The sequence below is a fragment of the Macaca thibetana genome, chromosome 12, assembly GCF_024542745.1.
Source record: "Macaca thibetana thibetana isolate TM-01 chromosome 12, ASM2454274v1, whole genome shotgun sequence".
Classification (NCBI taxonomy): Eukaryota; Metazoa; Chordata; class Mammalia; order Primates; family Cercopithecidae; genus Macaca; species Macaca thibetana.
This window is the reverse complement of record NC_065589.1, coordinates 71,948,462-71,969,944: the sequence shown is the minus strand read 5'-3', so window position 1 is coordinate 71,969,944 and position 21,483 is coordinate 71,948,462. Positions and strand designations below refer to the sequence as shown.

At 41.2% G+C, this 21,483-nt stretch overlaps 1 protein-coding gene across 1 annotated transcript in view; it reads left to right on the top strand.

Annotated features, from left to right (window-relative positions):
• Window positions 1–3,331: 3,331 nt before the first annotated feature.
• The window catches only part of GORASP2 (golgi reassembly stacking protein 2), a 38,917-nt gene continuing 20,765 nt past the window's right edge, over window positions 3,332–21,483 (top strand). The window contains exon 1 of the mRNA XM_050751353.1: window positions 3,332–3,711. Coding sequence (XP_050607310.1) covers window positions 3,649–3,711 — 63 coding nt within the window. The 5' untranslated portion in view covers window positions 3,332–3,648. The remainder of the gene's footprint in view (window positions 3,712–21,483) is intronic.

The following is a 21,483-nucleotide window of genomic DNA, read 5'->3' as shown; positions in this document are numbered from 1 at the left end:
AATCCCAAAACTTTCGGAAGCTGAGATGGGCAGATTGCTTGAGGCCAGGGGTTTGAGACAAGCCTGGCCAACACGGCAAAACCCCGTCTCTACTAAATATATGAAAATCATCTGGGCATGGTGGCGCATGCCTGTAATCCTAGCTTCTTGGGACGCTGAGACACAAGAACTGCTTCAACCTGGGAGGTGGAGGTTGCAGCAAGTTGAAATTGCACCACTGCACTCCAGCCTGGGCAACAGAGCGAGACTCTGTCGGAAGGAAGGAAGGAAGGTGGGGGAGGGGAGGGGAGGAAAGGAAGGAAAGGAAGGACTCAGAATTAATGTTAATGGAACTCAGAACACACATAAAACTAAGTACTAGATACTTCTTCTGGAAGAATAGATTACTTGTGGTTTTTTAGCCTGTAGACATTTGCTTCTGTTGGACTTCGCTTTTCTGCTGCCTCTGATGTTTCAAAATACCAACCTGCCTGCAGCAGATTCTTACTCCAATTGAGGCTGACTTGACAATAATCTCCCACGTGTTCCCTCCATCATGTTATATTATTTATATTAGCTTTGGCAACATCCTTGAGATTTTACTCTTTGCCTTCTGTTGGAGCGTATTCTCCAACTAAAAGAGTAAAACAACTGGCACCAGGAAAAATGGGGCAATCATTCTCACATTTTTTTCAGTCCCAAACCAGGTGGGCCCTATACCTCACCCCCACACCCCCCACCAACTGCTGCTAAAGAAATAACATGAGATTTTACCATCACCCTGGGAATTAGGAAAAAAAAGAAAAAAGACCCACAGATTTTGATGAGACACAAATAGTAACCACAGAGGTAACTTATTAACTGATTCTGAAAAAGAAAAGGCTTTGAAGCTATTCATTACACACATTCAATTCAAATCAATAAACAGTACTACCATGTTCCCAATACTCAACCAGGAACTGGGGATCTAAAGATGAAAACACATGATCGGCTGGGCGTGTTGGCTCACACCTATAATCCCAGCACTTTGGCAGACTGAGGTGGGAGAATCATGTGAGCCCAGGAGTTCGAAATAAGCCTGGCAGCATAGTGAGACATTGTCTATGCAAAAAATCAAAAAAATTAGCTGGGTGTGGTAGCGCATGCCTGTAGTCTTAGCTACTCGGAAGACTGAGGTAGGGATGATTTTGAGCCCAGGAGGTGGAGGCTACAGTGAGCTGTGATCACACTCCTGCATTGCAGCCTGGGAGACAGAGTGAAACCCATCTCACAAGAAAGAAAGGAAAAAAGGAAGGAAGGAAGGAAGGAAGGAAGGAAGGAAGGAAGGAAGGAAGGAAGGAAAAAGAAAAAAGAAAAACATATGATCCTTGCTTTGAATGAATGGACCATAAATGGTAGAAGACAGACCTGTGATGATGACAGTGATGTTACAGAAATGAAGGAACTAACTGTTTCATGGCGAGGAGAGAGTCACGCTGACCTTAAGGATAAATAAGTAAGATTTGAGATGGGACTTAAAGGATTGGGATTTTTTCAAAGTTAGGATTTTTGTAAGTGGAAAATATAAGGAAAGGCATTTCAGAAGTAGAGAATAGCATGAATAAAATCAAGAAGGTAAGAAAGTAAATGGCTTGTGTGGAGAATAGCAAGCAGCCACTCATGAGGCTGAAACATACACTACAGCTCTAAGGAAGGCTAGACTTCCCCACGGACCACCAATGATCCACAGCCTGGGTTCTACAAGCCATGGCTACCATCAGACATATGGGAGACAACTGGTCCAAAAATTTTGACGACTGAACATGGCAACAGCTTCCATCATAAAGAGGGTTATAATTGCCAAGCAGAACGAGAACATTATAATTAGATCTAGTTCTTACATTTATTCTCTTGCACTAAATTTATTAAATTGTTGAATGAGCTGCTAGGCACTCTGGTAAATATCAAGAACATAAAGACAGCTCCACTGCAGACCCTGTCCTTGAGGAGCCTAATAACTGGAGATTTCATTTATGGATTTATGGATTTATTAGGCCTTCTAAAAACCTGCTATTCACTTGTTGATAGCAAAGAAAATTATTTTTAAATTTTAAATAATATTTTCTTATTACAAAAGTACTTCATGAACATCAAAGAATATGCAACCAGCCAAAACAAAAAATAAAACATCTCTGTCACCACCCAGAGATCACCACTGTAACCCTTGGTTCATATTCTCCTCCCACATCTTCATATGCATACATACGTATTAATCTGTATTTTGAGGACATGTTTTTCATATTGTCTACAGACACATCCCATCTTGTAACCAGCTTTTTAAAAAGACAATAATTTCCACGTTTCCATGTGAATAACTACTCTTCTAATACTCAGTACATATTCAAATTTCTCCAAATGAACCAAAAATGTTCTTTACGCTTATTTCTCCAAGTTGGCCCCCAACTCAAGCCCTTACAGTGTGTCTCTTGGTTATATTCTTCGTGTTCCTTTTAATCTGGCATAGGCCCTTTCATAGGACTCTGACTCAATAAAAAGAACTGGCCAGCTGTCCTGAAGGAAAGCCCACTTCCTGTATTTGCCTGATTCCCTGTGGTGTCATTTTACTTGCTCCTCAATTCCCCTTACATTCTGTAAACATCAAACTCAAGATGCCATAGAGGCAAGTTAACCACCTTGGGCTAGAATACATCATGGGTGATAGCACATACTTTACATTGCATCACATAGGAATCCACATAATACCTGGTTGACGCACCACTAGTCCAACTGACCACAAGGCAACTGGGAGTTTCAGAGGGAGTACATGTAAGGGGCAAAAGCAGCAAAGGAATACGACAACGGAATAAGCATGAATACGACCTGGCTACCTGAAGGAGGTGGGACGGGGAACCGAACAGCATCAGGTGGTGGAATGCCAGGGAAATCCAACCGTGCTTCCCACGCTGGCATCGCTCTGATTGTGACCAGTCCTCTAATCTTATTCTCACAATTACGGAGGCAGAAAAAAAAAAACCCAAACCAAAAAAGAAGTTGGTAGGTGACTCTGTGAGACTACTGTTTTATAAAGGGAGCGTTTCCTTTTATAAAATTTAGCTGAGCAGATGCAGTATGCTCTGCTCATACTGTGCAGTGGCCCCACAGGGGGCCACTATTCCCCTCAGCTGTATAGTCTGGGAAAATACCTGTACACCCGGAGAACAGAGAGCTTGCTGTGTGTGGAGTTCGCTCCTGTTTATCAGCAGCTCTTTCCCTGCCTCTGGCCACCAGGGGGACCTGCAACCTGTTCTTTCAGGCGAGCGGGAACGCGTCTGCATAAATCTGGCCCAATCCAGGGCCCCGTAGCAAGGCGCCAAAGCAGGGGGAAGCGCATTTCTGTTCTCTCGCGAGCACGACGAGGTACCTCCCAGCCCTTCTCCGGCCCTCCCTCTCCACCCTCCCGGCCCGCGCGCGCTCGGGCCCCTTCCAGTGGCTCGCGGCAGATGGCGCTGTCTGCGGCGTCGCAGCGGCCCGGGCCGCAGCGGAGACGATCTCCCGGCGGGCTGTGCGGCCCGGCTCTCCGGCGGCAGCGAGTGCCACGTCCCAAGTGCTACGCGGAGGAGCAGAGCGGGCGGTGCGCGGGGGGCGGGAGCAGCGCGGATCCCGGCTCGGCCACACAGATCGCCCGCCGCCATGGGCTCCTCGCAGAGCGTCGAGATCCCAGGCGGGGGCACCGAAGGCTACCACGTTCTACGGGTAAGGGCTCCGACGGCGGCCGCGGAGCTGCGGGCTGGAGGTGGGGCCGGCCGCGGGGAGGCGGAGGCCCCCATGGGCTCCTTCACGGGGCAGCCAGGCCCGATCCCGCGAAGGAGAGGCTGTCGCGGGCGCTGCCTTGGCCGAGGCTGGTTCCGGAGGCCGCTGGCATCCCGCCTCCGCGGAGCGCCCTGTGCACGGGGTCCGCGGCTGTGGGAAGACGGGCTGGAGCTGGAGGCAGCTGCCGGCGACTCGGCCGGGGGGCGGCCCTGGGAAGGGGGGACAACCTTGCTCTTTTTCCGCACGGCCTTCTCTCTCTTCCACCTACCCTCGTTTTTGGCTTCCAAAGTTAGGAAGGGCGCGGAGGGAACGTTTCCAAAGTAGTGACTGTGAAGGCAGCCTTTGCGCTTTCCTAGGAGAGGGATCCTGACCCGCAGTCCGGAGGCGGGGCCTGCGGCGGCAGGTGTTAAATCACCTCGGCGCTGGCTGAGTGATTTGAAAGGCCAGTGGGGAAGGAGACGGAGATCGAAATGACCTGGAAGTAGGTTCGACGGACTTAAACAGACTTGATTTCGACAAGACTTCTCCTTTCCCGTGCCACTCCTGACCCTCCCAAACCTCCTTCCCAAGATTTCCTGGAGTGGGAACTTCCGTTCTGTTCCGACTGCTGAGGGTGTGGTTTAGATTAAGGTTTAGATCCACAGTGGTAAAGAGGTAGTGCAGAGGAATGTTTTTTTTTTTAAATCTGAGTATATAAAGGAAAACAACCCTAGCTTAACTTCCAGGAGGCAGAGAAACATAATACCTCAAAAGGCGTCAGCTAAGCACCTACCTATGAACGGCCTGGGCCTGGGTGGTACAAAGCATGTGGTCTTTTCCTCATGGAACCGAGCAACTTTAGAAGTAGCGTTGATGGTTGTGTGCTGTGACACCTGTGTGAGTGTTAACGTGAAGAACTGTCAACAGAGTGGCCGCAGCGTGTAGCGCCATTTAAGGGTGTAATAGTGTCACTCAATATTAGCTCCTCACAGGCAAGAACGTTTTCACTGAAAGTAAGAGAATGCACTTCCTGGTGCTACCTTCATTTCCTGCCCTGGGTCCCATGTTTTAGGTGAGACAACATTCTTAAATTGCCCAGCTGTCTAGGTGATAGGGCTGAGACAGATCATCTTTCTGATCTTCAGGATTATCGTATCTATTGCCTTTCCATTACACTAAAAATCCCTCCTCTAGCCATACTCTTGGTAGTAAAGGGTGATTTTTTTCCCCCAGAAAGGAAAAGGGAGCCTATAAATAAGCCATATTATCTTCCTATCCCCTTCAGCTAACCAAACCCCCAAGAGCCATACTGAGAGAGGAAATGGAAGGAGAATTGTCAGTTCCCAAATGTGAGGTGAAAGCTGTGCTTTTCTTTGTGTTATCTGATCTGATTTTGAGTTCTCTACCCTGCGGTGTTACCCAGTATTACCAGCTGTTTCTCACAGTGTCCGATTGTGATCATGAATCCTTGGGGATTCGTGATGTTTTTATAATACATGCACTCAAGGAAACTCAATAAAACACATGAATGTTAATAAGCAAAAAAAAAGTCGAGTGTTTGAAAGAAAGCCATACACATCAAAAGGATTCCAACTTAATGATTACATTACAACATAAAACAAGTTTGTATTTTCTTTATGTAAGTGCAGTCAAATCAGCGTTCATACATATTCAGTAGTGCAGATGTGTTATTAATCTATAAATCTGATTTTTACAAACACTAGGGACAACCTTAGTTACCAGTCTGCATCTGGAGCATTAATGTTGCACATGATGAAATAATTCTTACTTAGTAAGTTAGAATAATTCTTACTTACTTACTTTATTAAAGAGAGCTTTAAAATAGTAATGATCTAGTTTAGGAGAATTTTGTGTCTGCGTTCCTAAGACCCTCTGCCCCTGATTCTGTAATTGGTTTCCTTATCTTTGTTTTTAGAGGGAAAAGTGCTGTGTTAAATCTTAACATACAAAAAGTCTTCCTTTCATTTGTTATTGCCTAGATGGACAGCGATATATTTCATTATTAGATTACCAAGCTTGTAAACTGGAGTAACTGTGGCAGGAAAATTTTGAATAAAATCACCCATATTCAACAAGTTCTAGAGTGATTTAATCAGAAGTTAGTTTTCTTGAATAACCAATTCCCTAGCCATTTCCTGGTTGTAGTAAAAACTTATATGATTGGGTTTTGAAATACCAATTATAATAACATTTATATCCACTGCTGTCTTTTGATTTTGTGAGTCCCTATAATTCAGATAGATTGAACTTTCCATTGTTTTCATTATTTTTCAATATCCATCTAAAAATCTGTAGGGGACAGCCTTGAAACGGATTCAGAAGTTCTGCTATGAGCAGTGTAGTTCCTTTTTATGTATTCTCTATGTATGAGTGCATATTTTCATGATTGGGATCATATTGTGTACCCAACTTCTTATCCCCACTCCAGAGGTAACCACTGTGGACAGTTTCTTATATAGCCTTTCAAATATATTTTATGCTTATAAAAAAGTCTCTTTGGCCGGGCGCAGTGGCTCACGCCTGTAATCCCCGCTTTGGAAGGCCGAGGTGGGCAGATAACCTGAGGTCAGGAGTTCGAGAACAGCCTGACCAACATGGTGAAACCCCATCTCTATTAAAAATATAAAAATTAGCCGGGCATGGCGGTGCACACCTGTAATCCTAGCTACTTGAGAGGCTGAGGCAGGAGAATCACTTGAACCTGGGAGGCAGATGTTGCAGTGAGCTGAGATCATGCCATTGCACTCCAGCCTGGGCAAAAAGAGTGAGACTTTGTTTCAAAAAACAGAGTCTCTTCTCACACCCTTCTCTCTTTGTTTCTTTTTGTTACCTTGGAATCTTGGAATCATATGATCCATGCTGTTGCACACCTCAGTCTTCACAGTTGATGACCTATCTTAACAGTCTTTCTGTAGTAGCAAGTCAAGATCTGCCTCATGCTTTCAGTTAGCTCATGGTAGTCTGTTGTACCATAGATTGGTTAAGGAGTACCTCCTGGTGTTGAACATTTGGTTTTCTGGTCTTCTTTTGTTATATGAACATATTTACAAACTTAAATCCTATGTTTTGTTTTCCCATAACATACATCCTTTTCCCCAATTACTGTATTGAATTTTAATGGTAGCTGTCTGTATAAATGTTGATTTTTCATGTTACTAAATGACTACATTGTTTTCTTATTATCAACATGTGTCCATTAGAGAACATTTGGGGCCGGGCGCGGTGGCTTAAGCCTGTAATCCCAGCACTTTGGGAGGCCGAGGCGGGCGGATCACGAGGTCAGGAGATCGAGACCATCCTGGCTGACACGGTGAAACCCCGTCTCTACTAAAAAATACAAAAAACTAGCCGGGCGAGGTGGCGGGCGCCTGTAGTCCCAGCTACTGGGGAGGCTGAGGCAGGAGAATTGCGTGAACCCGGGAGGCGGAGCCTGCGGTGAGCTGAGATCCGGCCACTGCACTCCAGCCTGGGCAGCAGAGCGAGACTCCGTCTCAAAAAAAAAAAAAAGAGAACATTTGGATATGGTAATAAAGGACAGCAAAGAACCTGAATTACCTGTAATCCCACCATCTAAAGGCAAATACTGTTGAAGTATTTTTCTTAGTCCCCTTTTTTTCGTGGGCCTAACATCGCCCCTTAGCCATGTTTCACAAAGATTTTGAATGATATGACGTATTCAAGGACTATATGGCCAAAAGTTATCTTAAGAGGTTAACATTACAACCAAAATATCCAACAGCTGAGAAATTATTAAACGAATCAGGGCCTAACCACAGATAGAGTGCTATACATTCGCTCAAAATTGTGTTTGAAACACCCTGTGTATGTGCAGGTACATTTGAGTGCTCAGGAAAATAAAGCTGAAAGATAATAAACCAGGTTGTCTAAAAAATTATTAGTGGATAGTGACCTTTTTTTTTTTAACTTTAATGTATTTTCGAGGATTTCTGAAGTGATCATTAAATACTTGTATAGTCACTCAAAGCGTAGATATGCAAAATTACTTTTTAAAAAGAAGTGGACTCCTAGTGGAGGATTTAAAATTTTGTGTAGAAGTCTTTTTTAAAAAAATAACATTTCAGATTCTCTTATACAGTGGGTCAGATTTGTGCTCACTATGAATGGCACTTTTATTTTGGTCCTCCAATCCTAATGTAAGGCGGGAAACATGTTAGGGCTTCTCAGTTTTTGAAGTTATTGTAAGTTACTCCCTACATGTGAACTATGTTTAATATCAAAATTTTGCCTACATTTTTCCATTAATTATCCAGTGAACGCAACAAGACCATTTTCAAAATTAAAATTTTGGAGTGACCTCACAGATGCCTGTTATAGGACCTGCTTCTAAATTAAAATATTCATATTCTGTTCCACACTTACAAACTCTGAGATAGGGGATATCTGAGGACATACTTTCTGGAGCAAGTATTCACACCAGTGTGGAGACATGGAAAATAGCATTTTCATTCTTTCTCATGCTTTCTTCTGGGAGAGATTTCAAGGTGATGGAAGAGTCATTGACATGTAGTGTGTCTCCAGTGTAATAACAGGTTTTTATCTTCTGAGCCATTTGCTGCAGACTGGGCAGCATTTAGGTGTTCTTAGAGAAGCAAGTGACTGCAAGTGGAATTACTTCTATAGAAAATGCAATGCCTAGACCGTACCTACTATCGTATGGAACTGCTCTTTTTAAATATTTTTTTCTGTTTTGTCAGAGATGAGGTCTCCCAAAGGAACTGCTCTCTCTCTTTTTTTTTTTTTTTTTTTTTTTTGAGACGGAGTCTCGCTCTGTCGCCCAGACTGGAGTGCAGTGGCGCGATCTCGGCTCACTGCAAGCTCCGCCTCCCGGGTTCACGCCATTCTCCTGCCTCAGCCTCCGGAGTAGCTGGGACTACAGGCGCCCGCCACCACGCCCGGCTAATTTCTTTTTGTATTTTTAGTAGAGACGGGGTTTCACCGTGTTAGCCAGGATGGTCTCGATCTCCTGACCTCGTGATCCGCCCGCCTCGGCCTCCCAAAGTGCTGGGATTACAGGCTTGAGCCACCGCGCCCGGCCAGGAACTGCTCTCTTTAAGTGGTGCCTAACTAACCTACACGCAATCCTGTTGCGATGGGATTTCAGTTTAGTACTTACTTTGAAAAAGTTAATTTCTAATACTCAATAGTCATTGTTTTCTTCTTTATTCTTCTAACATCGTCTTTCTCAAACTTTGAAACTCATGCCATCTTTTTGTTGTTGTTTTGAGATGGAGTTCCACTCTTGTTGCCCAGGCTGGAGTGCAATGGCGCGATCTTGGCTCACTGCAACCTCCCTAGTTCTCCTGCCTCGGGCCTCCCAAGTAGCTGGGATTACAGGCACCTGCCATCACGTCCAGCTAATTTTTGTATTTTTAGTAGAGTTGGGGTTTCATCATGTTGGCCAGGCTGTTCTTGAACTCCTGACCTCAAGTGATCCACCTGCCTCCACCTCCCAAAGTGCTGGGATTACAGGTGTGAGCCACCACGCCCAACCTCATGCCCTAACACAGAAATCTCACTCTGGCTCCTTTCTCACTCATTCTGGAAACAATGTGTAAAAAGAGAACAGTAGGTTTATTTAGTGTTGTTTTCTATATATAAAGTTATAATTGTGAAACCTGAAGAGTCTGACCCTGCCCCTAAAATTGATCTCTTTTTTTTTTTTTTTTTTTTTTTTTTTTTTTTGAGACAGAGTCTGGCTCTGTTGCCAAGGCTGGAGTGCAGTGGCACAATCTCGGCTCACTGCAACCTCCGCCTCCCAAGTCCAAGCAATTCTCCTGCCTCGGTCTCTCTAGTGGCTGGGATTACAGGTGCCCGCGGCACCATGCCCGGCTAATTTTTGTATTTTTAGTAGAGACGGGCTTTCACCATATTGATCAGGCTGGTGTCGAATTGCTGACCTCAGCTGATCCATAGGCCTCGGCCTCCCAAAGTGCTGGAATTATAGGCGTGAACCACTGCCCAGCCCAAAATTAATCTTTTCTAATAAAAGGCCCAGAAGTTGTTTAATAAATATTCTTTAAAATTGCTTTCAAATGTAGGAATCAGGATATCTCCGTTTATTAAAACCATGGAATACAATGTATATAAACCTTGGCATACTTTTAGGAATTACATCATTGAACATAAACTTTTTCTAATATTAATAGGCCTTGAACAAATTAGTAGTTTCATGTTGTGTATATACACTTTTTTTTTTTTTTGAGACAGAGTCTTGCTCTGTCATCCAGGCTGAAATGCAGTGGCACAATCTCAGCTCATTGCAACCTCCACCACTCCAGTTCAAGCGATTCTCCTGCCTCAGCCTCCCAAGTAGCTAGGATTACAGGCGCCCACCACCACCCCCAACTAATTTTTGTATTTTTAGTAGAGATGGGGTTTCACCCTGTTGGCCACGCTGGTCTAGAACTTCAGACCTCAAGTCATCTGCCCACCTCAGCCTCCCAAAATGTAGGGATTACAGGCGGGAGCCACTGCACCCGCAACGCCCCACCTTTTTTTTTTTTTTTTTTTTTGAGACAGGGTCTCACTCTAGGCTGGAATTTAGTAGCACAGTCTCCACTCACTGCAGCCTCCACCTCCGAGGCTCAAGTAATCCTCCCCCATCTCAGCCTCCCCAGTAGCTGTGACTACAGGCACACACCACCATGCCCAGCTAATTTTTTGTATTTTCGGTAGAGATGGGGTTTTGCCATGTTGCCCAGGCTGCTCTCGAACTCCTGAGTTCAAGCAATCCACCCACCTCAGCCTCACAAAGTGCTGGGATTACAGGCGTGAGACACCGCGCCCGGCCTTATATGCTTTCATACTTATGTGATGAGGTGTGTTTTAATGCCTGTACTATCATCCTCAGGATTCTCACTGGGGGAAATCTGCTGTTAGTAGTTAATTATGGTTTCAGTAAGTAGTAGAGTGTACAACACTGATTCTTCTGCCTTCTGGGTCAGATACTAGCAGGGGTTTTTAATAATTCCTCTACAAATTTTATAAAAATTGAGCTTAGAATAACCATTAACATCAGTGTGTTCATTTTGCTTACTTTAATATTCTACTGAAAGGATTATATATATTGATTGATTCACTAATAAAATATCAATGTAAACTAGGAAATACAAAGTTTGATATGTGCTTTAGAAACTGTGACTTTTTTTTTTTCTTTCTTTTTTTGAAACAGGGTCTCTCTCTGTAGGATCTCACTCTGTCGCTATGGCTGGAGTGCTGTGGTGTGGTCATGGCCCATGACAACCTTGAACTCCTGGGCTCAAGTAATCCTTTCATCTCAGCCTCCTGAGTAGCTTACAGGCATATGCTGCCATGCCCAGCTAACTTTTAAATTTTTTTGTAGAGCGATCTTTCTGTGTTTCCCAGACTGGTCTTGAACTCCTGGGCTCAAGCGATCCTCTCGTATTGGCTTCTCAAAGTGTTGGTATTACAGGTATGAGCCACCACACCTGGTCCTAAGTAGTTACTTTGAGAGACTGTACATTTCCCTGTTGGCATTGCAAATAAATTTACTGTAGCATGAAGATAATTATTCTGGGGTTTTGTTCTCTCTTTTAAGCACCAATGAGAGATGGCTCAAGCACATTGTCAGAAATAAGGAAGCTTGAGCCAGGCACAGTGGTGTGCATCTGTAATCCCAGCTACTCCAATCAGGAGACTGAGGTAAGGTGGGGGCCCAAGAGTTTAAGACCACCCTGAAAAACATAGTGAAATCCGGTCTCAATAAAAGCAAAATTGTCACTTGACCCAAAACTTTGAGGCTGCAGCAAGCTATCCTCATGCCACTGCACTCCAGCCTGGGTAACAGAGCAGCATCTCTAAAATTAATTAATTTGTTAATTTTTAAAAAAAAAATTTAAGGCTGGGTGTGGTGGCTCATGCCTGTAATCCCAGCACTTTGGGAGGCTGAGGTGGATGGATTACCTGAGGTCAGGAGTTCAAGACCAGTCTGGCCAACATGGTGAAACCCCCTCTCTACTAAAAATACAAAACTTAGACAGGTGTGTTGGCGCATTCCTGTAGTCCCAGCTACTTGGGAGGCTGAGGCAGGAGAATCGCTTGAACGCTGGAGGTGGAGGTTGCAGTGAGCTGAGATGGTACCACTGAACTCCAGCCTGGGTGACAGAGTGAGACTCCATCCCCCCAGAAAAAAAAAAAATTAGAGACCCAGTTTTGCTCTGTTGCCCAGGCTGGAGTGCAGTGTCACAGTCGCAGCTCACTGTGGCCTCGACTTCACAGGCTCAAGCAATTCTCCCTCCCTGGTCTTCCAAGTAGTTGGGACTACAGGTGCGTACCACCACGTCTGGCTGATTTTTTTGAAGGGACAAGGTCTCAAACTCCTGGGCTCAAATGATCCTCTTGCTTTAGCCTCCCAAAGTGCTGGGACTATAGCTGTGAGCCACATCCTTGCCCTAATTAGTTAATTAAAAGTAAAATCCAGGCTTTGTGGCATGTGCCTGTAGTCCCAGGACTCAGGAAGCTGAGGTGGGAGTATTGCTTGAGCTCAGGAGTTCAAGAGTAGCCTTAGCAAAATATTGAGAGCTTGAGAAAGAAAAAGAAAGAAAGAGAGAGGGAAGGAGTGAAGGGAAAGAGGGAATGAAGGGAGGGAGGGAAACAAAGGAGGAAGCACCTGGTACAGTGACTCTCATCTGTAATCCCCACACTTTGGGAGGCTGAGGCAGCGGATTGCTTGAAGCCAGGAGTTCGAGATCAGCCTGGACAGTAAAGTGAGACCCTGTCTCTAAAAAAAATAAAGACAGAAGGAAAGAATCTTGTTATCTTTGTGAACATGAGTACATTGAGAAACTATCATAGTCAACCACCAGAGACCACCTTTGGGAACTGGATTCTAGTGCCAGCTCTATCACTTCATTCTATTTCCTTGAGCAACCCTTTGAAATGCTTTGAAAAGCTTCAGTCTTTGTATCTGAAAAGTGTGGATAATAGCAGAGCCACTTCCACCTTTTCCACTGAAAAACACGTTAGATACTGTGTATGAAAATAATGAAAACAATTGAGCATTATTAAATCTCTTTCTTAACACTACCTCCTTGATTATCCTGTGGATTAAATGAGATATTTCATGTAAAGCACTTAACTTAGAATGTGGAATATAATAAGGATTCAAATGTTTGGTGATGCCTTTATTACTAGCATTTGCATTATTGTGTAGAACCAGTATTGTGGCAATACTAGCTAAAATATACTACTGTGGTTGTCAACATTTTTAGTATTTTTATTTAATTAAGCAACCGTTACTTTTTGTCTGTGTACCTAACCTGTACTTTGCTGCTGTTTAAAACATAAGTTTGAGGTCAAATCTGACCCATTAATTTTAGTCATCTAGGCACACACACAAATGGTGCCTGTTAATTTCCTCCTGTCCTCATTTTTAAGGAAATTATTTTTTAATTTTAAACGGGGAGTGCCAGTATCCCTTTCATTGCATTGCTACAGTGTTACTAGACACATTAATTAAAATGGCTGAAAGAGTCTGTGTAATTAAAATGATCTTGCTGTATTTTATTTTTTTCATTGTAGAACCTATAGATAGCTTAGCAACAGTTAGACTTATTTCGTGGTGGGTCATTCAGGCTTACAGATTACCTCCTTAGCCTCCTCATTTTTGCAGTTAAAGAAAAGAAGTGCAGACCTGTAATCCCAGCACTTTGGGAGGCCGAGGTGGTGATCACCTGAGGTCAGGAATTTGAGTCCAGCCTGGCCAACATGGTAAACCTCGTCTCTGCTAAGAAATACAGAAACTTAGCCAGGCATGTTGGTGGGTGCTGTAATCCCAGCTACTTGGGAGGCTGAGGCAGGAGAATCACTTGAACCCAGGAGGCAGAGATTGCTGTGAGCTGAGATTGCACCACTGCACTCCATCCTGGGCAACAAGAGGGAAACTCCATCTCAAAAAAAGAAAAGAAGCACAGAGAAGTTAATCTGATTTGCCCAAGGTCACACAGCAAGTTTTCTTTCCCTAGGAAACAAATCCCTAAGTTATTTGAAGAATATAAAATGCGTTAAGAAGTTGTCAGAGTTTTTGCTTCTTTTAGAGCAGAGTTCAATTTCTTCTAATGTTATTTTTCTAATATACAGATCTTTTCTGGAAAACCATTATGCAATAATGAGTTTTTATTTCCTTTTAGTTGCCATTACAATTTTATTTTAAACTGCTTGCATGTTAAAAATTATGTTAGGATTAGTGTCAGGAGAACATGCACTTTGCTTTGTTTGTGAAGAACGTGGGAAGACAATGTTTTAGCAGGTGAGGCTTGAACTCTCCTGCAAAGTTATTTACCACACATTTGTGTCAAGACCCAAATAAGGAAACTTACCCATTTGCAGACATAGAAAACAGTACTCTCTCCTTATCCACAGTTTGACTTTCTGTGGTTTCAGTTACCTTTGGTTAACTGAGGTCCAAAAACATCAGATGGAAAATTCCAGAAATAAACAGCTCATAAGTGGTAGATTGCTCTATTATTAGTTATTATTGTTAATCTCTTACTGTGCCTAGCTTATAAATTAAAGTTTATCATAAGTATTTGCATATGGAAATAGTATATGAAAATATATAGTACAGTATATGTAGGGTTTGGTACTCTGCAGTTTCAAGCATCCATGGGGGGTCCTGGAACATATCCCCTGCGGATAACGGGGACTACTATAGTTCCCTCACCCTTCCCTACTAAAAAAATGCCTATTATAACTCTGGAGGATTTAGGATTTCTTTTTATTATATCATATTCCCAGATCTTTTCCCATCATTTTGAACACCTGCGCACACATATAGTGCATGAGGATTTATGTTTATAGTTGAGGTGGGTCATCATTTAAGTATTGCTTGGATTGAATTTATTTTCTAGTCTTGTTTAACATCTCTACTGTTTTTAAAAGCGGTACAGGAGGGAGGGTGTTAGAGGAGATGATGGTATAGATAGTCATTCAGTGGGGCTTATCTACATTTTGTGTGTGGAAAAGGAATATATGCTGCAGTAATAAAAAGGAGACAGTTATACATTCTAGTAAGCCGATTTTATGATAACATTTTCATTGTTAGAAAACTTAAGGAAGATAATTTACATATCAGCCAGAAACGTGAATAAGTGTGTCTTTGTATATCATCTAGTGAAATATGTAGTCTGGTGATAGCCTGTATGCTGCAAGTTGCCTTGTGGTTTCCTTTCTTTGTTACTTTAAGGTAGAAGGTCTATATACCTCAGCTGAGAGTATGTAAGTCAATAGACCAATGCAGTTGGGAGAATGCCGCCTGACACCCAAGTCCACCCAAACACTTCTTCCCTCTTACTCTGCCATTCCTCCCTCCCCCAAGTGAAGAATTGAGAGAAAGAGGTTAATGTGAAATGATCCAAACCTAGCATAAGTAGTAGTATTTGAACACTCTTAATCCTGGAAGAAGAGATGGATGCTTCATTGGAAAGCAATAGTTAGGTCTGTGTGGTAAAAGAAAAGTTTAGGCTAAATCTGGTAAAACTTTTAATGATCTGGGATCAGAAGTGGAGGGAAAAGTCAAGAAGTTAATTGCCTTTTTTTTTTTTAAACCGGGAACTTGATGGAGCAAAAGTGTTAATGGTATCTTGTAGGACAGCTTTTCCTAACTTTATTTTTATTGTAGCTCAAAGCAAAAAATGTATTTTCCATTGCAACCAGTACATACTATATTTCATGAAGAATATAGGCCTTTATTATATCATGAATTTTTGACAAATTTTCTATTATGATACTGTGTTTTGATACTTGTCTTTTGTGACACACTAAATTGATTTCAGAACCTACTGAAATCATCCACTGTAGTTGAATGACACCACTTTAGGGATTATTTCTATAAAGTTGGTGATTAAAAAATCCAGCTTCTAATCATTGATGCCAATTTCTTTTTATGTAATAAAGATGCCCCTTTACTGTGCAGTTTCATCATAAACTTCTCATTTTTGCTTGTTGAGGGTAAAAACTGTCTAACAAATATCATCTTGTTTATTGCAGCTGTTTTTCTAGAGTGTTAGGAGAGAAGCATTTCTTTCACACTGCTGTGATTTTTATTTTGTAAGCTAACCTCAGAAGTTTGAACCTTACAACTGCCAGTTAGTGTGTTCATAATTTCTTCTACCTGTCCATGTTTTGGTAATATATCTTTTTATAATTATTATTTTGTAAGCATAATTGCTCTTTAGTATTTTCAGCTGCTTTATTATGTTTCTTAATTGAGCAAAGTAAATCATGTGGCCCTAAGAAGAATTGGAAAAAAGGGCATTGGAAAAAGGGCAACCTCAGTATACTGGTTTTGATACAGGGAGCATCTCTTAAGACTTTATATTAAAAGAGTACACACAAGTGTATAGCTTTGTGAATTTTCACAAACAACACACTTACTGTAACCAGCCTCTTATCCCTTTCCAGTGACATCCTGCACAACCCCCACCTCCACAGGATGAATACTATCCTGATTTCTAACAGCATAGGTTAGTTTGGGCTGTTGTTCTTTGTATAAGGGGAACCATGTGCTACGTACTCATTTGTGTCTGGCTTCTTTTGCTCAGATATTGCTTGTGAAATTTATTCATGTGTATTATTGTAGACCTTTCATGTCATTAATGTATTTGGTGCCATTGAGATAATATGCCAATATTTATTAACCTGTTGATGGGCATTTTTGTAGTTTTCAGTTTGGGACTTTTATAAATAGTAGTACTATGAACAGTATAGTGTATTTCTTTTAGAGAACATATGTATACCCATTTCTGTTGGGTATATACTTAAGGCTGGAATATACAGTCAAAAGATGTGCATATTTTCAATATTAATAGATATTGCCAAGTCATTTACTAGTTTGCATTCTAACCAGCAGTAATTGAGGTTTCTAAATGTCCTACATCCTCACTCACACTTAATATTTTTCATCTTTTTAATTTCGGTCATTCTGTTAGGTGTGTAGTAGCATTGTGGTTTTAATTTGCATTTCCTTGATGACCATTGAAGTTGAGCACATTTTCATATTTCTTTATTACTTCAGTATCCTATTTTGTTTAGTGTTTGCTAAAATCTTTCCCCCATTTCTCTATTGGGTTGTCTTTTTTCTGTTTTAAGCAACTTTATTGTGATAAAAGCTACATACCAGAAAGTTCAGACTTTTAAAGTATACAATTTGGTGGCTTTTTAATATGTTCGTAGAGTTGTACAACCATCACCACTGCCTAATTCCAGAAACTGTTTATTACTCCGGAAAGAAACCCATATGTATTAGTAGCCATTCCCCCATTCTTCCACCCACAACCCCTCATAACAACTAATCTGCTTTCTGTCTCTATAGATTTGTCTATTATGACATTTCATATTAATGGAATCAAACAATATGTAGTCTTCTGTGACTAACTTCTCTCACTTAGTGTTAATGTTTTCAAGATTTTTCCATGTCATAGCGTGCATTAGTACTTCATCCTTTCTTATGGATATACCACATCTTGTTTATCCATTTATCAGTTGGGGGACATTTGGGCTGTTTCTACATTAGGGATATTATGAATAATGCTGCTATGAAATTTGTGTACAGGTTTTTCATGGAGATATATTTTCATTTTGCTTGGTTGTTTGTATACCTGGAGTGGAATTGCTGGATCATTTGATAACTTTGTGTGTAACATTTTGAGGATCTGCCAAACTGTTTTTCACAGCGGCTACACCATTCCCACCAGCAAATGTATGAGTGTTCCATTTTTTCCACATCCTTGCCAATGCTTGTTACTTTCTTTTCAATTGTAGTCATTCCAGTGGAAAAGAAATTGTATCTTGTGGTTTTATCGTCCATCTTTCTTAATGCTTTACAGCAGTTCAAGATTTGTTCTGGATACAGATCCTTTGTTGGATATGTATTATATCTTTTTACTTTCTTAATTATACCTTTTGATGAGCAGAAGTTCTTAGTGTAGTTCACTTTATCAATTTATTTTAGTTTATGGTTAGTGCATTTTGTGTCCAGTTTATTAGGAAGCCTTGCAAACTTGAAGGTCTCAAAGATATTCTCTTCCGTTTTTCTCTACAGGGTTTATTGTTTTACCCTTGACCTTTAGATCTACCATCCATCTGGAATTGATTTGTGGGAGGCAACATTTGAAAAAATGGTTTGTCTCTCTTTCCTGCTAACATTTTTATAAGTCTTATTTTTTCTTTTTAAGAGTAAAAGGTATTTAATATGGTTGCAAAAATAATGATGTGTCCAGGAATTGGTTAGCTATAAAGATTTACCCTCAGATGGTGATTGCAGAGTTAGGAGGATGAGCTTAAGATTTCTTGGCCTTCTATCATAGGCTTGAGACTTAGCTAGGCATTTCATAAACTTAACTCATCGAATCTTTACGACATTCTTGTGAAGCAGATGGCGTTATCCCTTACTTGCAAATGAGAAAATTGAGGCCCAGAGTGGTAAATAAACTTTACCAAGCTCACACAGCTCATAAGTGGACAAAATCATGGCTTAAAACCAACTCAGTCTGGCTCTAAAAGTCTATTATTTTTTCACTGTATATAATCTTATAAAATCTTATGTATTTGTGAGATGGAGTCTTGCTCTATCGCCCAGGCTGGAGTGCGGTGGCGTGATCATGACTCACTGTAGTCTCGACCTCCTGGGCTCGAGCAATACTCCTGCCTTAGCTTCCTGAGTAGCTGGTACTACAGGCATGTGCCAGTAGGCCTGGCTAATTTTTAAAAAAATGCTTGTAGAGACAGTCTCACTTTGTTGCCCAAGCTGGTTTTGAACTCCTAGCCTCAGGAGATCCTCTTACCTCTGCCTCCCAAAGTGCTGGGATAACAAGTGTGAGGCGCCGTGCCTGGCCTTAATTATTAAATTTACAAATTTAACCTGTTCATCGTAAATTGCTTTGATATTTGGCCCAGTAATAAATGTTAAATGGTCTGTGGAGCCAAGTATATATAGACTTTTAGTTAAGATGACTTGAAGAAAGCAGAAGATAAATTAATAATCAGGAGCTCTCATAGGGGATAGAAAGTATTGAAGTGGTAATCTGATGCTTGAGAGATTAGGTGCCAGGAGATTCTTGTCAGTGGATAACACTGCAAGAGAAACTTTGTCAGTGTTTGGTTTGCTATGTTGTAGATCATATTTTCCATGCTACAAAATATAGGAAATTTCCTTTAGGTATATTAGGGTCAAGGAGAGCATTTTTCTAGGGCACCCTCTGCTGACTTCCTAGCAGTAATTAAGATACCTACCTGACGTAATTGTACAGATACTAATGATGTAAATAAATTAAGGAAAGAAGTTAATTTCAAGGGCCATTAGAAACAAAGGAAATCGATGTTAGTAACAAATGAAATAGAAAAATAGAGCTAGGGAAAGGATCAAGTTTATTTTAGAATTCAAAGTTAGCTATTGAATCCTTTTTGAATTATAGGAAAAATACTTCTGATATTGGAAAATTTCCATTTCAGACAAATAGTTTAAGCTTTATACTGTAAAGTTTATACTTTAAACTTTATAAGGGTGGCCTGATAAGAATCAGCACGTAGGGTCAGCTTTCTAAATGAGTGATTACGTTATAAAAGTGCTGTCTTTGGCCCTTTATAACTAAAAGGTAAACTTCTGGCAGTTTTAGTGGCAAAGTCTGAAATTGATCAGTGACCTAGTTGGGTTCTAGATAAAATGCTATTAATAGTTCTTTGGAAACATTCAGATTCAGAGAATTAGATGATTAGATGTGGACTTTATTAGATGAGAAACTCCACTCTGAGGAGGCGCCTAAGGATCTGTGCTGTTCATCCCCTTTCACACCTGAGGCCTTTCACATCTAATTGATAACCAACTAATAGGCATTTCACATCTGGTTAATCTGACTTTGTCCCAAATAGCTGTGACTTGACCTCACTTTTCTTGTGACTCCAGGCAGCCACTTCTTTACCTTTCAGAGTTGCCATTTGAGAAGAAATATGCTATTTTGAGCCCTAGCCATTTTATTTGATAACATGTAGAATATGAAATAACTCCCATAGAAAACTGAGTATACAGCAACTAAAAACTGGGTATGGTGACTTGCTTTGGGATCCTAGTGCTTTGGGAGGCTGAGATGGGAGGATCGCTTGAGACTAGGAGTTTGAGACCTGCCTTGGCAACATAGCAAGACCCCCATCTCTACAAAAAGTTAAAAAATTAGCTGAGCATGGTGGTGCACTAGAAAAAATTTAAAAATTAGCTGGGCATGGTGGTGCACACATGTAGTCCCAGCTACTTGGGAGGCCAGGAGTAAGCTATGAATGCACCAGTGCACTACAGCCTGAGCGACAGAGTGAGACCCTGTCTCAAAAAAAAGAAAAAGAAACTGAAGACATTTAATAAATACCTTTGATATTTAACTTACTTAATTTACAAAAATGATTTGGTCCCAAATTTGCAGGAAAACATAAAAACATGATCAAACAGTTTTAGGGAGTTAGACATTGAACTGTCTATATAGGGCAACTATTCTTTACTGTAACAAAAGAAGAATATCAAGTTTTACTTCTTCTGAGACAATACTATAATTTGGCTTAAAATAATAAAAGGTAACAACATTAAGAGGTAATGAACAATTCTGATTGACACTGGTATTAGAGGGATGTATTTTAGGAACAATCTGGGTTCCATTTTGAAAGTATTAAAATGACTTGTTACTGTATAAATAGCTGTAGCTTTGTGTATGGTTGAATGTATCTGTCATTTGCTGCTGTTATTTGCAAAACTGACTATAGAACTATTTGGACTATTATAGAAAATCAACCTATAAATATCAGTGCAAACTTTTGTTCTTGTAGAATAGGTTTTTTTTTTTTTTTTTTTTTTTCCTATTTTGTTTTGTTTTGAGACAGGGTTTCATCCTGTCGCCTATGCCGGAGTGCAGTGGTGCAACCTAGACTCACTCATCACAGCCTCAACCTCCTGGGTGCAAGTGATCCTCCCAGCTCAGCCTTCCAGGTAGCTGGGACTACAGAAGCACACCCTGATACCTGGCTAATTTTTTTGTAGAAACAGGGGTCTCCCTATATTACCCAGGCTGGTCTCAAACTCCTGGACTCCAATCCTCCTGCCTCAGCCTCCCAAAGTGGCTGGGATTATAGGCATGAGCCACTGTGCCTGGCCATGGAATAGTTTTGACAGCACTTAATAATATCAAGCAGAATAAAAATTCCTTAGGAAAATATTTTGGAAAAAAAATGCAGAATGGATTATATTTGTTTTTTGCTTTTTTGTCATGTTTCTGTTACTAGCTACTAACATTTTACTACTGTACATTTTGAAAATTTGACAGTCCATTATCAAATATGGGATGATAAACATTTGAGTTGTTGAGAAGCTAAGTAATCTTTTTCATTCTATGAACTTATGAATTATATTAAAAGTAATCTCACTCTTTCATTTAAAGGCCAATAAATGTAGCTCTACTCCTTCTTTCTAGCCTTCTGTTGGACTAATAGTTTCAGGATGGACTTTCGGCCGGGTGCAGTGGCTCACACCTGGAATCCCAACACACTGGGAGGCCGAGGCGGGCAGATCACTTGAGGCCAGGAGTTTGAGATCAACCTGGCCAACATGGTGAAACCCTGCCTCTACCAAAAAAAAAAAAATTAGGCTGGTGTGGTGGTGCCCACCTGTAATCCCAGCTACTTGGGAAGCTGAGGCACAAG